We start from the raw sequence: 15,796 nt of genomic DNA on the forward strand, positions 1-15,796 counted from the left end.
TAACATTATTTAAATGTGGGTGATCAATCGTGGCATATGTATGGTGCAAAACTCATTCTGTGTTTCTTTGGAGAGGCACCAGCATACCTTGTCCTTCTCCTTGGTCTTTCATTGCTACGTTAGTCATGTTATAGAACCCTCTGCTTACCGGTAAAGGTGCTAAGTATGTTGGGATCTGTTTGTTAATGGTGTTAAAAGCTTTGCCCTTCAGAGAGTACTTGTGATTGCGCCTGTACGGCCAAGTCTTGCATTCATGAACATGGTAGGCCGAAATTGACAATCTACCATTGTGATGTCCCATGTTATTAACACGATATGCAACAGATGAAACAACAAGATTATATGGCTGCAAAGAACCAAAAACCAAACCTTTCAAAACCTTAAATTTGCTCTGCAACTCTGTATACATTGATGCACGCAGGAAACTACAAGGTGAACTATCACAAGAGTATGATCTGTAACAAGGAGTGGACAAGATAACAGCGAAATTACAGGTTGAAAAAACAAAAATGGCGTCTCCAAGCTGGGGGAAAAAATACATCAAAGCCACAAATGTGCTCATTTGCGAGTGGATACAAATATATCTTCTGCTTGTAAACTGACCTTTTAGGAACCCCTACCACGAATCAGTTTTTCATGCTGATTAAACGCTGAACAAGGAGATACCTATCTTTCATATTTCAAGTAGCTTCACCGCTTAGCCTTATCCTCTCCCTGACAGAGTGAGTCTTCCAGCGTCAAGAGTTTTATGGCATGATATCACCTCTAATTCATTTCACTTCCCAAGGGGAAATAGAAAAATTGTTCATTGTGATGAGTTTGCCTGATATGAGAAACTCCCCTTCATTTTCACTTGGTGCAGTGAGCATCTGTACCATGCTGAACGCATTGGTGGTAACCCATACTACCTAGAAATTCCCGAATCTCTTTGGAACTGCTATTGCTAGCTTGCAACAGACGTTCATCTTCCTCATATATTAGGTAGGGGGCTTTGCCTCTCTTTCTAGACAAAAGCTTAGTGGCTCCTCTCAATACATGATATTCCCAACCTTGAACGTCAATCTTGAGTAAAATCACCTCTTCCGATTCTGGGATCACGTTGTCAAGAGGAATAGACCTTACCTGAAGCTCAATCTCCTCATTGGACTTGAATGCCAGCCTTGCACCGGTGGCAGAAACAGCACTGTTGTCCAGCCTTCCAACCAACTGAAGGGGGTGGGGGGAAAAGAAGGAAACACAAGCAATAAAGTAGTCAAATGGGCTTGAACAATACAAAAAAGGAAAAAATCTTTTTAAGAAGTCCTATAGCCAATTGTCCGTACCATGCGTTACAATGGGAATCCATATATCAGTATTCAAAAAAATCCTGGTGTACTGAAGCTTAATGCAAGAGTATCTTTACTTTTAACATTAACATTACAAACTAAATTTTAAACAAGGGTAGCACCTAAAATAAAGTTAGAAACCGGGTTTGCACTGATCCCCAAAAGAAAACCCTTTTGGAAACACAAATGGAAAAAGGACAATCATTATTCTTTTCTTCCTATTTCTTTTAGAAAAAAGAAAGAAAAAAGAAACTCTGTTCAGTGGGAGGGGTTGGGGTGGAAGTAGTCTTCAGGTTTGCTAAGCTCTTTAACCTAATAACAAAGAAAATTGCAGATGACTTACCTTGACAGAACGGTAACCAAGACTAGGTTATGAAACTGATAATCATATTTGCTTTGTATTCTTTACCTTCATCCCTCCCATGTACTAATGCACCTTAAACAGTCCATGTAGCATGAACTCTCTTGCTCATCCTGGAATCTTCAATCTTTTCTGGCACTTGGCCAACTACATTAAAGCTGAAACTTAATACCACCCATCGATGAACTAGATGACACAACTAGATTCCACAGAGAATGTCTGGTATAATCACTCCTAGTTATAATTTAAAGGGAAGAAGCATAATGGTCAAGGTGTCACCTTCTTCCCCCTATGACCGCTAAGGGGAGAAGAAAAAAGGTTCCATTAAGTGTACCACATTTCATCTACTTAGACTAATGACTTGGTAGATTTGGCACCACCTGACACTCTGACAGACCACTTGGCAAATTTAGTGGGCAGTCTCAAACATGCAGCCACCATTTGTGGGCTTTCCACCTTTATGTTTCGATCATTTCTGTTGAGTTCATCCATAAAATGACTTCTCAGAGTTTTCAAGGTTTACTTTGAACTTTTATGTACACATGATATTGTCAGATGCTTGAAATTTTTAATATAAATGCATGATGACATGGAAAACATGTCCACCAAATCACAGCTGCAAGTAAACTGCCATGTGCCTCTCACCAATGCTGTGATGGAAAAGGTTCCCCTTTCAGGTCAAGGAATGCTGGAACCCAACACCACAGAGAGAGAGAGAGAGAGCAGCAGCAGCAGCAGCAGCAGATACTGCATAGATTAGGGTATGAATAAATCCTTGAGCATCCATATTAGCATTTAGCAATTGTAAATTGCAAACATGCAGCCAACACCAAGATCAGCTAGCAGCCTTTCTTACAGATTGAAAAACTCCATGGACATTCTAGTGTAATTCCTGCTTTGTAGCAAAGAATGGACCCCTTCTACAAACAGTGCTTGATGCACCATTTTGGAGTCAACTAACAAGGGAGATCTTAGAAAACTAACTTAAGCCAACTAACTTGTAATAGTTTCTATGCTTTACATTATTATTTGCACTACCTCCTCTCCTCTTGGGAGGAACTGACTTAATTGAAAAAAATAAAGAACATAAAGAAAGCCCAAGATGCCAAACAACATCCAACAACAGATAGCAGTGAAAGAAGAAAGGGATAAAAACAAAAAAAAAAGAGAAAGGGTTTATTTAACATCATGTCTGCTCAGTTTTGCAGTGAACCACTAAAATATAGATATTGACTTTCAAGTCGAGGCAAAAATGCAAAAACTTTGTCAAAAATTACCCCTCCCTTATCTGGATCGAGACTAACAAGAATGATCAGAAAAACAAGGCATGGTCCTCGGGAAAAGAATCTGGGCTCTAAAAGGGAAAGGACTTAGAATCTTTTACAGTATACATATGTGTTGGATGAATCCGTATGAATTAATTCGAGGTATAAGAAACAAATAGGGTCTTCTTGTAGAAATAACTAAGTTGATTTCAAGATGTGGTTAAGTTTGATCCCTATCAAATGTATGCTTATGCCTTCGCAATCCTCATTAGGAGATTCATTTTACAACTGTTATAGAAATATAAAAAGCTAGAAGGTAACCTTGAGTAGTGTTCTCAAGCTTCTCAAGCCAGAAAGCCACCCGTTAGCAAAGAGTAGAGATCTATGCTAGATTGTTTCTGACTGCTAACACTGCCAAAGATAACAACGTGGTTGATTATCAAGAAGGCTATCAAAATGTAAACCAGAACCGTTTCCTTGTCTTCCATCAAGAAGATCAACAACAACAAACCCAGTCATGTTCGGACCTGAATTTAGTCATAAATAAATCTAGCGGCTTTTAACTAGAAAACAATGGAGTGACTTTCAGCTTTTCATGACTTCAATTGTTCAAGGAAGTGAAAGGGTTTTGTAATGACAATTGAAGAGAGAGAAGGAAGCCCAGCTACTTCAGACATAATTACTAAACTGTCCTAATCAAACTATGCCCACTATGTGAACTGAAATATCGCATAAACACCTAATCATCTTCCAGATCACAAGCGAAAGTAGAAAACCCAAAGAAGCAAATAGATAAACTATAGCGATGAGCTTAGCAATATCCAAAAACTAAAGATCAGACAACGAAAAGAATACCTTGTGGAAAGTTATATTCCCAAGACGATCCGAAGCAGCTGCCTCAAACACAGAAACCAAGTCCCCTACCCGATTCAGGAAAACCCCATCACAAATCCTCTGCAGATTCTCAAAAACAGGCTCAAAAGCCAAAACCTTGAACCCCATAGCCGCGGCAGCGAAAGTTGCCATTCCCACATTTGCACCCACATCGACGACATAACCACCGTCACCAACGTTACGTTGTTGTCTTAATTTCTCCAGAACATCCTGAATTGTAAAAGAGATATCAGGTTTTCTGAAAAGTTTCCCTTTGAGCATTCGAACGATGTTCTTATGAGGTTTATCGGGTAGCGAACCGAGATCAGCAAGAGAATAAAGGAACGGGAAACGAACACCTTCGACGACGTTAGCAATCACCGGGTAAGCTTGAGGGCATTTGTAGCAGTCGAAAGGTTGGATCGAACGGAAGGGAAATGGGGATTTGAAGATCCGCTCTTGAGTGACATTTGGGTTTCGAATTGAGCTTCGGGAGAGGTACAAGATGAAGATGACAACAAAAGCGGGCGAGAAGAGTAAGAGAATGTTCCGAGGAGAGAAAACTGGTGAGGGTTTCTCCTTCTTCCATGCATTCGCCATGGATGAATAACAAGCTCACAAGATGAATCACTGGTGAGCCTGGACTTGAACCGCTTCACTGTTGTTTACTAAAAACTACTGCAACTGATACGATACTTTCTGGGGAGGAGTTCACTAACGTGCGCAGTAGGGAGACGGAGTGTTTGTGGTTTCGTGGATCTGGATCATGAGACCACAAGAATTATTATTACAGGCCCATTAGGTTGGTCGGAGTTCACTAACTTGCGCAGTAGGGAAATGGAGCGTTTGTGGTTTTGTGGATCATGAGACCATTAGAATTGCAGGCCCATTAGCAGTCCAAAAGCCCATTCCCAGTCAAAGAACATGTCTCTACAGGTGTCGTGGTTTGATGGGTCGGAGTTCACTAACGTGCGCACCAGGGAGATGGAGTGTTTGTGGTTTCGTGGATCACAAGATCATTAGAATTACAGGCCCATTAGCAGCCGAAGAAAAGCCAACACGTGTCGTGGTTTGATTGGTCAGATATCATGCAAAAGTTACTGAACACCGTAGTGGCGGGAAGTAAAACGAGATCCGAGCAAGTTGCAGAGGAAGTTGGGATGAAAATGGAACGACCGGCATCAAAGGAGCTTCTCGAAATGGCAGAAAATAGGGTTGGCAAAAACCCGGCCTTACAAATCCAGTCAAACCCACTTGCTGCGGTCGCGTGTAATGAAATAGGGCCTATAAGATCTCTCATGAAAGCACAGATGCCCACATTTGTGCGAGGATTGTGGATTTTATATCAGAAGGGGTTAGTTACAAGAACTTCCATTTTCAGGAGAAAGAGAGAGGGATAGAGAGAGAGATAGAGATTCAAAGTTAGGGATTGAGTGAGGGGAAGAATCATAAAAAAGAAACTATAGAGGAAAAGAAATGGCACATGCGAACTCAGAAGAAAAGCTGAGTGAATCTGCGGAAGCGGGGATGAAGTTGATGAACGATAGCAACAAGACAAGTTCATTCAAATTCAATGCTCAAGCAGAAGAATTCATTCCGAGAGCACAAACCCAGATGCCCATTTCTGGTTATTTTTATCCGTGCTTCGATTTTCTCGGTGGAACTAGTGGGTCTGATTGGTTCTATGTTGCAGAACGAGAACCAGTGCAGTTGATTCCTAATACCAGCGTTGCAGTCCCCAATGCTAACAAGAACTTCCTCACTAATGATCTTCGCCAAAAGATCATTAAACAGGTATTGTCTCGGCGATTCCTGATAGTGCTTCTTGTTTCTTCAGGGGTTTGGTTTTTTATTTTGTAGATGTTTTTGTTTCTTCCGTAACTTTGATGGTGATTTGGAAATAGGTTTGTCTTGATTTTCTTTTCCAGTCTATATGCTACTTATCAGGAAACTGGCAAATACTAATCAGCATCCAGAAGAGCCCTTCGACTTTGAAACAAAATATAGGAAAATTTCTTGGTTGAAGACTTGAAGATGCTTCATATACCACGTTATCCTCTTCTCGATTCTCCATCTATTCTAGAATCCTGTGATCTTATTGATATTTCTAAATTCACAGACATGTAACGCAAATTAAGTCTGCTTCATGTCTTAATACCAACAAAATTTTGACAAAATACCACCATTGGCTTTGTTTCATAACAAATAAGCTTATTTGTTTGTTATTTTGATTGGTAGATCACCCTGTTATTCAAGGTCATGTTTCATGTACACTTCCCAAATCCCTTTTTTTCTTCTTTCCTTTTTTTTTTTATAAGGGTGGGGGTGGATAGAGTGTGAAGATTTGCAATTGTACTTTGATTGAATATTTTGTGAAGAAATATGAGGTGCAATTTTACTGGATATTAGTTCATTCTTCTCAGGATTGATACCCAGGCTCAAATTTCTACATATCAATCCAGCGCCCTAAAAATTCAACTTAGAATGGCCAGGGTTTTTGATCTGGTTGTTCGTGATTGTCCATCCCATAATGAGTTCAAAATTTAATATCCCAAATTGCTAAGAGACCAGATCTTTAGCTTCATTGTCTTAGTTATAGGGCTCTTCCTTGATAAATGGACTGAAATTTCCGTCCTGATGGACTTGGTTTCACCGAGATGCAATCCCTTACTTCCAGATAGTTTCTGGCATAGTATGTGTGTTCTGAAACCATGATAAAGCCAACCCAAGCATCCATGTCTAACTTAAAATTTCCTGTAGGCATATGCATGATGGATTTCTAGGTTATGTTCAGTTAATCATTTAATCCTCACTTTTTCTCCTACATGTTATTTCTGTTAGGTCTCAAACTCCTACATTGATCTCACACCAGTGCTTATTATGTCATATTGTTCTTTTTCAGACTTCCCCAATACAATTTTGAATGTATGTTCTTTTGTGTTCTCAATTGATTGTATATGTTGCAGGTGGAACACCAATTCAGTGACATGAGTTTGGTAGCAAGTGATTTGGTAGCAAAGCATATACATAAAGATCCTGAGGGTTATGGTAGGTATCTCTGTATTGATTAGACAAAGTATAACATCTCCGGATACTCTTTTCGGTGGTCTTCTGCTTAAAGACTTTGTTCTCTTGTTTCCTTTTGTTTAATATATTTATTTATTCATCCAAAAAAATTTGTTTGATTTTTTAAGTATTACTCATATAGCTCTTTTGTGAAAATTGGTATTGTAACAGTTCCAATATCTGTTATTGCATCCTTAAAGAAGATAAAGACACTTATTAACAACAATCATCTACTTGTCCAAGCAATCCGAGCCTCATCAAAGCTGGTAGCTTTCCTTAATTGATTTGATGTAGATTTCTCCCTTTCCTGCTTTCCTCAATTGAGAAACGGATTGGTTTTTATTTATGCTCATTCAATTGATCCTTTGCTTCTCTGTTCTTGTGTTCTAAAGATTGTCAGTGACGATGGAAAGAAGGTCAAACGCAAACACATTTTCACCGAGCGGGACAAAGAGGAGTTGCAGGTCACTATACCAGCACCTTTATCTCATACCCATCTTCCGTACTGAGCTCTTTAAAGAAAGCATCACTTTCCCCGCATAATGTGATCCTAAGGAAATTTTCTTTTGTGGTTTTCAGTCTCGTATAGTTTTTGTTGAGAATTTGCCTGAAGATTATTCTCATCCAAACCTTGAGAAAATTTTTGGTGTTGTTGGAAGGTTGGATCTTCTCCCATCAAACTTATTTCTTGCTAACCTTGTACATGAACAAGACCTTGAACGTATGTTAACAGGCCACCTCCTGTTTTGGACAGTGTGAAGACCATCAGAATATGCCATCCGCAGGAATCCAGTGCTTCTCGCTCAAAAAGTGATGTGCTCATCAGTAACAAAGTATAGCTAAGTCAATCTTGAATTTTCTGCAAATTTATCCTCATTTCAGTTGCTTTCTTTTTACCTTTTTTTTTTTCTCCTTTCCCCTTAAGCTTCATGCACTTGTGGAGTATGAGACAATTGAACAAGCAGAGAAAGCGGTATGTCAGCACACATTGTTGGGAAATTTCTTATTACGTCTTTCCCATCTCATGATGACTTTAAGAGGCTATAAATCTTAAACAGGCTGAGAAGCTAAATGATGAAAGGAACTGGAGAAAGGGCCTCCGTGTAAGATTGCTTCTTAGACGTTCGGTATGTAAAATGCAGATCTTCTCTCCTGGCTTTTTTTTTTTTTTTTGCTTTTTCTGTTCTCTTATCAATCTTATGATCAGGTAATAAAGTATTTGTGCTATATTCTTCATAGTTTTGATGATTGAAAATTTTCTCAATGTACAACAAATGTCAGCCAAGATCTGTTGTAAAGAATAGGAAATCAGACTATGATCACTTCGATAAAACCTCAGATGAAGATGATGCAGCTCACTTGGAATCAATGGAAGACTCTCATCAGTCTATTAGTGTTGAACAGTCCAATGAAAACAATGTAAGTCAGAGACACATAGCATGCTTCATCCATGTTGTACTTGGGAGTCTGATGTTGTCCCTTTGTGATATCAATGGTAGGCTGAAGATAATTCAACTGGAACAAAGAAAGGTTGGGCAAGAGGCCGTGGGAAATCCCGTGGACGTCTTCAGGGTCACAGTGTGCGTGGTCTGCTTTCCCCTTCACCTCAATCTAGTAGCTCTATCCAGTGTGAAGCATCAACCAAACCTACTCCAAAGGGACCAAGAATGCCAGATGGAACACGCGGATTTACTATGGGCCGCGGCAAGCCAGTGAGTACTCTGGGTATGGAAACTCCCAGTTCAAATGTTGAGTGACTGATGATTCCCTGGATCTGTTCCTGTCTCTTGGCTACTGAGGAATTCTTCAACATTGTCAATGGAATCAATAATGGAAGATGTATAGCATTCCATATTGGCATTCAAAACAAACACACCAGCTTCTCATGATTACAACAGTTTTTTCCCCTCACAATTTTTTTGTTTATATTGTGTTAGTATGATTCATCAAGTTTCGTAGGTGTGTATCACTGATAAATCACTGATACTGATTAGTTTCATCTATTAGAATAATGAAGCTACGAAACTGAGATGTAAACTAATTTCTCTCCCTCTCTCTCTGTGTTATTTCCTGAAAGTTGATTCAAAGTCATTCAATCATTCTGTCTCTAAATCTTTGAGACAATTTGTTTAGTCTTCCTCTTTTTTCTGGATGTATCAGAAAGCCTTCTTCCCTGGTTTCAGGATGTGTTACCAGAAATGTTAAATGGATGTTCTTTTCGCAACATTTTGTTGGTAGTTGTTCAATCCGTCCGTTCTACTGGTTCGACTTTGGTTTAACAATATGGATATATCAGCATTGCCATTCAGCCCCTGCTGGTTTGATTCCATTTACGGGTACATATTAAAACTTAATAAAATATTAACAAATTGGCCTATTAGTTCAGTTGGTTAGAGCATCGCGCTAATAACGCAAAAGTTGCAGGTACGTAGGATTCAAATTAGCACCCAAGCGAGCACCCAATTTTCAACCCTTAGATTGTAATATTTTTAAACCGGCCTAACCAGTTTGTTTCGTTAGCCAAACCAAAAAAGGTTGGATGCTATGACATCTCCCTTTGAGCGCTGCAGAGGATTTGAATTCACCTCGCATAGGCCATACATTTTTTTAATTTTATTTTCTCATCCCTTTCTCCTTTTTTATTTTCTCATTTTATTTCATCTCTTTCCCCCTTTTTTATTTTCCCAAGACCTGCATTTATTAGCCATACACTTTCAAAATTACTCTTTTCTCCTTTATAAGACCTGTTTTATTGGCCATAAAACTTGAATATTACAAATTGTTTTTCTTTCTGAAGACCTGTTTCATTAGCTGTAAGATTTATAAATTACCCTTTCTTCAAGGCCTAGTTTGGTTTTTCTTTTTTATTTTTACTCTATAAATATAAATGATGGTGTTTGGTGTAATTTATACCACCTATTTCTATTTAAAAAAAAGTTGAAAAAAATACAAAAACCAAAAATAAGTTGGGACCTGTTTTTTATTTTTCTCCGAAAACCATTTCATTTGTTTCTTCTGGTGAGTTTTCAAATACATGTGCTACTAATGTTTATATACGGGGTTAAAATAGTAAATTACATTCTTTTATAAAACCCTTCTTCATCCTTCGCTTTAGATGGGATTCAAATAAATTTCCCTGTTAGTAGTTGAAAAATCCAAAAATCTGGCACAGGTTCAAAATTCAAATGCAACCCCGAGATTAAGTGCTGTAGGAGGTGAAGTTTACTTGATATTGGAGAGATGCAAGTAGGACTTTCCATTCTCAGATATTTAACTTTTTCATATGTTCCATGTAAGTATTAGAAAGAAGCACTTCAATACCATGCAGAGTCAAAAGCTTGAAGGAAGTAGGGAGGGAACAATGAAGAAAGATTATGATGTACTGACATTTCATAAACCAATCCTTCAATCTGAAATGCTGTACTAGAATATTACTCAGTTTTTTGCTTATGGGAAGAGGGAAATGAATTTGCATTTCAAGTCCTGGGGGAATGAGGACAGAACTAGAGGTGGATTTTTACTTCCCTATGTTTTAAGTTTTAACTGGGGGGAGGGGGAGGGAATGCCAAAGCAAGATTATCAAGCCTAAATAAGCAGAATGCACTTCAGAGCTGAAGCAATAAAAACAGATTGGATATGCGGATATGCATTCTCCAACAGCTAGAGAATCAGAATTAGACAAATTTCTCCAGCATGGGAACCATAAAAAGGGGAAAAAGTGAGAAATCCCTGACTTTTCTATTAGTTTTGGATATCCAAAAAATCTGGAAATGAGCAAGTTGAATACAAAGAAAAAGAAAAAAAAGCAAAGATAATTAAGAAAGAAACAAGTCTTAACAATGATAACAGAAAAGAAAAATGTGTGAAAAACCCTCCTCCCAATGAAAAAATTAAAATCCAATTTAGTTAAACAAATTGAATATGCATTCGAGAATCAGAACCACACAAATTTCTCCAGCATGGGAACTACAAAGGGGGGGAAACAGTGAAAACCTTGACATCATTATTAGTTTTGGGATGTCTGGAGATCTTCAAATTAGCAAGTTAAATGCAAAGAAGAAAACAAAAATGAGTAATAAGGTAACAAGTATACAAATGCAAGCAAATAAAAGCGGCGTGAAAACCTTCCTACCAGTGAAAAACTAAAATCCAATTTAGTTAAACAAAGCTTTCAAACGGTAGAGGAAATTAGCACAACATTCTTACTTAAACGGTAAGACAACTTTGAATGATTGAAGCTTACACAACAGACCAAGCTATACCAGAGATGAAGAAGATACAATTCTTACATATTCAAAAATCAGATTCCTTTAGAGCCTATGACAAGCATAAAACATAGGATTAGTTTCAAAAGGCCAATACACAAAATCAACACCACAAAAAATAGAGTAAGCACTGCTTCTATATACACATCAGTTGTCAAAACTTACTGGTAGATAGAACTCTAAGTAATACCCAATTCAAAGGACACACTGATTAGTTAAACGAGAAAAATACAAAAAAGTGCCTGAGAAGATGAAAACTAGAATTGCTCGATTTGAAAAGCTAAATTTGCTCAAGAATGTGATCAAACGGTACAAAAAAGTATGCCAAGGTAAATTTTAGCATGGCATTAGATAACCATCCATCGAAGACATCATCTCTATCATATGATAACAAAATAAAATTTTCTACAATTACCAATAATCCTTACAAAAACATGTTCCATCTTTGAAATGGTGAAAACGGATGACATCTCTCAGTATTATTTCTCTTCCCACAAGCTTAGAGATGAACTTAAATGCCAAATGGCAATCACTACATACTCTGAGGTTCTTCATGATCCTCAGAGTCGTTTTCTCAAGAGTACTCATAAGCCCAAATGCAAGTGCTAGCTTCTCACTGTGATGGCTCAGTATCTGTTCCTTCAACTCTTCTTCTAGATCATGCAATACTGCTTCAGTGTCAGGGATGAAACCCATCATTTTGATCTCTTCCCACAGCTTTCCGATCACCTGATAGATTGCATCTTTCTGTGGATGGATCCAAAAACATGAACTTTATCCTTGATCTGAATCCAACTAAATCTTTGATCTTTCTTTACACCTCTATCTTTCATCAACTTTCGGATCTTAGCAACATCAGCCCATCTTCCACAAGCAAAATATACATTGGCAAGAGCAGAATATGCCCCACTGTGTTCTGGGTCAATACTCAGCAAATTCTCTACAGCAATTCTAGCAAACTCTACATTTTTATGAACCTTGCAAGAAGCTAAAAGTAAACCCCAACCTATAACATCTAGTTCGATAGGCATCTTCTCTATGACTTCTTGAGCTTCTAGAAATAACCCAGCACGACCAAACAGATCAATCATGCAGGCATAATGGCTTTGGGTGGGTTCAATCTTGTGCACATTCTATATCAAATTAAAGTAGCTCCGACCTTTTTCTACTAATCCTGCATGGGTACATGCAGAGATCACTCCGACATATGTTATATGATCAGGTTGGACTCCAAATGTAAGCATCTTTTCAAACAACGCAATGAATTCTTCTCCCAGACCATGTTGAGCTAGAGCTATGATCATAGAGGTCCAAGAGACAGTATCTCTCCTCCAACGGATTTGATTAAACACACGCCTGGCCCCTTCAATGGTTCCAGCTTTGGCATACATGGAAATAAGGGCATTGCAAACGGAAACTGAAAATTCTTCTCCTGACCTTATAGCTTTTGCATGAATTTGCTTACCATATTCCAGAGAAGCCAGACTAGAACAAACACTTAGAATTGCTGCCAGGGTGAAGTTGTTAGCCTTCGGACCTTCCTTCAGCATGGATCTAAAGAGCTCAATTGCATCATTATTAAATCCATTTTGCACATAACCTACAATCATGGCAGTCCAAGCGACCACATCCCGGTGTTTCATAGAATCAAAGATCTGTCTGGCAAGCCTGATGTCCCCAAGCTTGATGTAGCCATCAATTAGAGCAGTAAATGAGATAACGTTGAGATCGGTAGTTGCACTTCTGCTTAATATCTTCTGGGCAATTTCGACTCCACCAGACTTGGAGTACATTGAAATTAGAGCATTTCCAACAGGGCCATAAGTATCAATTCTAGATCTAATTATTTGAGCATGGATTTGTTTCCCATGTTTTAACATCTCTAGATTTGCACTAGTTGATAGACAACTAACAAAGGTGAAGGTATCAGGCTTTATGGAGCTTTCTTTCAGCATTCTAGTGAAGAAAGTTAAAGCTTCCCGATCATATCCATGTTGATTGTAGCCTGCAATTACTGAGTTCCAAGAAACAATATCCTGTTCCGTCATCTGCTCAAACAGAGCAAGAGCAAGATCAACTCGGTCATATTGAGTGTGCAACAAAATCATAGCATTCCAACTTGATGTGCTCCTCAATCTCATCCTATCAAAAATAACCTTTGCCCTTGTTGGATCCCCAGATTTTCCATACATGTTAAGAAGCGAATTAGCTACTGGAATGTAGCTACTCAACCCATATTTGATAATGAATGAATGAACCTTCTTGCCTATATCCAAAGCTTCCATGGAACCACAAGAGGCAAGAATATTAGTAAATGTGAATTGTGTAGGATTAACTCCAGATAGAAATCATCTCTAGAAAAATTCGAATCGCATCTTTAAATAAACCCATCTGATTATGACCCACGATCATCACAGACCATGACACTGAGTCACGGTGAGGCATTTCCTCGAATATTTGATGCGCTGTGTCAATCCTACCATGTTTCGCATATGCTGACAGTAGAGTATTCCATGAGAAGGTATTCTTAAGAGGCATTTCACGGAAAAGGCGGTGGGCATCTGATAATAAACCTCATTTTGCATAGAAGTTGATCAGATTGTTCATCAAGAACACACCAAGGTGAAGACTAGCTTTGACAATTAGAGCATGAACTGATTTTCCAGAAACAGGGTCGTTGTTTTTCATACTTGTTTGGAGGATAGAGGTGCAGAAATTTGGAAGTGAAAGTAGAGGAGGAGAAAGCTCCCTAAGGAGAAAAGGACCCATTAAGGAATTTTGAAACACAAGTTCTCTCTTTTTACTAAATTGCTTTCTCAAAATTCAGTGCCAATCCTCGTCATTTGGAAGTTTGTAATTTGGGTTATACATATTTTCGCTCCATGATCTCCTTCCTCTGCATTTGGAGCATTGGAAATAAGGTAAATCTCGCCCCACTTGCTGTTCTCCGGAAAGAAGAAGCAGGGGTGGGGGCTCACAGTCGGGATAAACTGCATACGGATGGTGGCAGGGTAGTTTATTGAAGTCATGGAAGCTGCGAGAAACGAATCGATTTCACAGCTTCTTCAACGATCTCGCCTCTAACAGGTGCTTCCACCGTTTCATCTCCATCCACTTCGGTTTCTCATTTTCCAACTGTCGAGATTCATAGACGAAGATCATCTGACGTAACAGCGCCGATACCTGATCCTGTCAGTATTTTTGTTTCAGAAGAAAATTCCAGCCGTAGAATTCTCCGTCCTCACAAGTACCCTGCGATTATTATTGGAACCCTAAGTCTACCTTCCAGTGATTCCCAGCTTCTTCTAATAAACTCTGTTGCGAGTTGAGAAACAGTTGATTTGTGTTCTCTGACATCGTTTCAAGGGTTTGCTGCGCCGTTCTTGACCTAGATATTAAGATTATCGACAAGGAAATCCATGTTCTTGCCTGGAATTTCATTCCTATCAAAGGTGGCGGTGGTTTCCTGGAGATAATTAGACGAGTTTCAGAATTCCTCCACTAAAATATCCCAATTGTCTCAGAGGGAACATTTCTGTCTCGTTCTTCTGTTTTTCAATTCTATGCGCCGGTAAATGGTCAACTGCTCTAAAGATCCAAGGAACTGTTCCGGATTCCCTTGGAATGGATTCCTATAAATGATGCTCGGTGATTATTTTATTTTAATTTTTTGGGTAGAAAGGCAATTTTCATATATGTAGGGATACCCACCACTGTTTTTGAGATTTTTTTTTTTTAATAACTTTTTATTGAGATGTTAGTCTTACCATCGAGCCATCCTACGTTGAATTTCTCTTGTGTGCTTTTCAAAATTTTAGCGGCCTCATTTTGTAATATACTTCAGGGACTCAAGGTAAAATTTCTTCCTTTTTCTAATACTTAATTAAAATTTAAATGATAAAATTTCTTAGAGCTGAGTTATACCCGTTTGGTTGTAAAATCTCTAGATTCAGTAGAGATTCACCTTTCCTAACGAGATTTAGATTTATGGTTGATCGGGAGATTTCAAAAAACTTTCATTTACACATGTACAAAATCACTCATAAAATTGGAATCGTTTCATCCCACCAACCCTTTTTTTGGTAACTCATGATCATAGATTCAACTTTGTTTGAATTGCCATGCCAGATGTTTAATGCTATTTATAGTGAAGCGATGTTTAACGCTTAGTGTCCCATACTCATAAATCTACAAATTTATGCGTGGATTTCATGAATCTCTAGATTTCATGAATCCAATAATTTTCACAACTAAACGGTTATAAATTTTTACATTCTTGAATCCAGAGATTTAAAATCTTTGGATTCATATAACCAAACAAGCTCTTAAATGTATAGACTTTAAAAGAAATTTACTAATAAGATTTTTTTAAATAATTCTAAATAAAATAGAATTTTTAGATAATTATTAAGTCTCAAATTTTGTGATAATTTTTTCTATCCAACTAATATTTTATCATGAACTATACTAAATTATTCTCAAGTTTTTTATATAAAAACCTGTGAGAAGTTTTAATCTCTTGGTAATAGTAGGGCCCACAATGGTTTGTCTTTTGTAGCTCTCAGTTTGTATCATTTGTAATGAAGACCTAAAGATAATTTGGATAGTTCATGATAACATATTAATTAAACAAAAAATATT

General features: G+C 38.0%; 2 protein-coding genes and 1 pseudogene across 2 annotated transcripts; 1 reads left to right on the forward strand and 2 right to left on the reverse strand.

The window, feature by feature from the left end:
• Positions 1-366: 366 nt before the first annotated feature.
• Positions 367-4,516, reverse strand: LOC149014933 (FkbM family methyltransferase). Its single transcript, XM_089156237.1, has 2 exons — positions 3,807-4,516; positions 367-1,206 (listed from the first exon to the last, which is right to left on the reverse strand). The coding sequence occupies exons 1-2, from the start codon at positions 4,422-4,424 to the stop codon at positions 850-852; spliced, it is 975 nt and encodes a 324-aa protein (XP_089012363.1). The 5' UTR covers positions 4,425-4,516; the 3' UTR covers positions 367-849.
• A 464-nt stretch (positions 4,517-4,980) lies between these two features.
• Positions 4,981-9,110, forward strand: LARP6C (RNA-binding protein). The gene is made up of 10 exons (XM_089156336.1): positions 4,981-5,618; positions 6,791-6,872; positions 7,062-7,156; positions 7,283-7,354; positions 7,470-7,549; positions 7,645-7,723; positions 7,816-7,863; positions 7,949-8,017; positions 8,172-8,309; positions 8,390-9,110. Exons 1-10 carry the CDS (start codon positions 5,301-5,303, stop codon positions 8,645-8,647), a joined length of 1,239 nt encoding a protein of 412 aa, XP_089012462.1. The 5' UTR covers positions 4,981-5,300; the 3' UTR covers positions 8,648-9,110.
• A 2,456-nt stretch (positions 9,111-11,566) lies between these two features.
• Positions 11,567-14,835, reverse strand: LOC149014935 (pentatricopeptide repeat-containing protein At2g22070 pseudogene; annotated as a pseudogene).
• Between the last annotated feature and the right edge of the window lie 961 nt (positions 14,836-15,796).

Source organism: Hakea prostrata, chromosome 5, assembly GCF_041222555.1.
Source record: "Hakea prostrata isolate BN-2017 chromosome 5, UWA_Hpros_2, whole genome shotgun sequence".
Taxonomy (NCBI): domain Eukaryota; kingdom Viridiplantae; phylum Streptophyta; class Magnoliopsida; order Proteales; family Proteaceae; genus Hakea; species Hakea prostrata.

Excerpts from the sequence above, each read along its gene's own strand:
- LARP6C (XM_089156336.1), top strand. The coding sequence starts at position 5,301 with ATGGCACATGCGAACTCAGAAGAAAAGCTGAGTGAATCTGCGGAAGCG. Across the intron at positions 6,873-7,061 it reads TAAAGATCCTGAGGGTTATG|TTCCAATATCTGTTATTGCA; the intron begins GTAGGTATCTCT and ends GTATTGTAACAG. Across the intron at positions 8,310-8,389 it reads AACAGTCCAATGAAAACAAT|GCTGAAGATAATTCAACTGG; the intron begins GTAAGTCAGAGA and ends TATCAATGGTAG.
- LOC149014933 (XM_089156237.1), bottom strand. The coding sequence starts at position 4,424 with ATGGCGAATGCATGGAAGAAGGAGAAACCCTCACCAGTTTTCTCTCCT. Across the intron at positions 1,207-3,806 it reads GGAATATAACTTTCCACAAG|TTGGTTGGAAGGCTGGACAA; the intron begins GTATTCTTTTCG and ends CACCCCCTTCAG.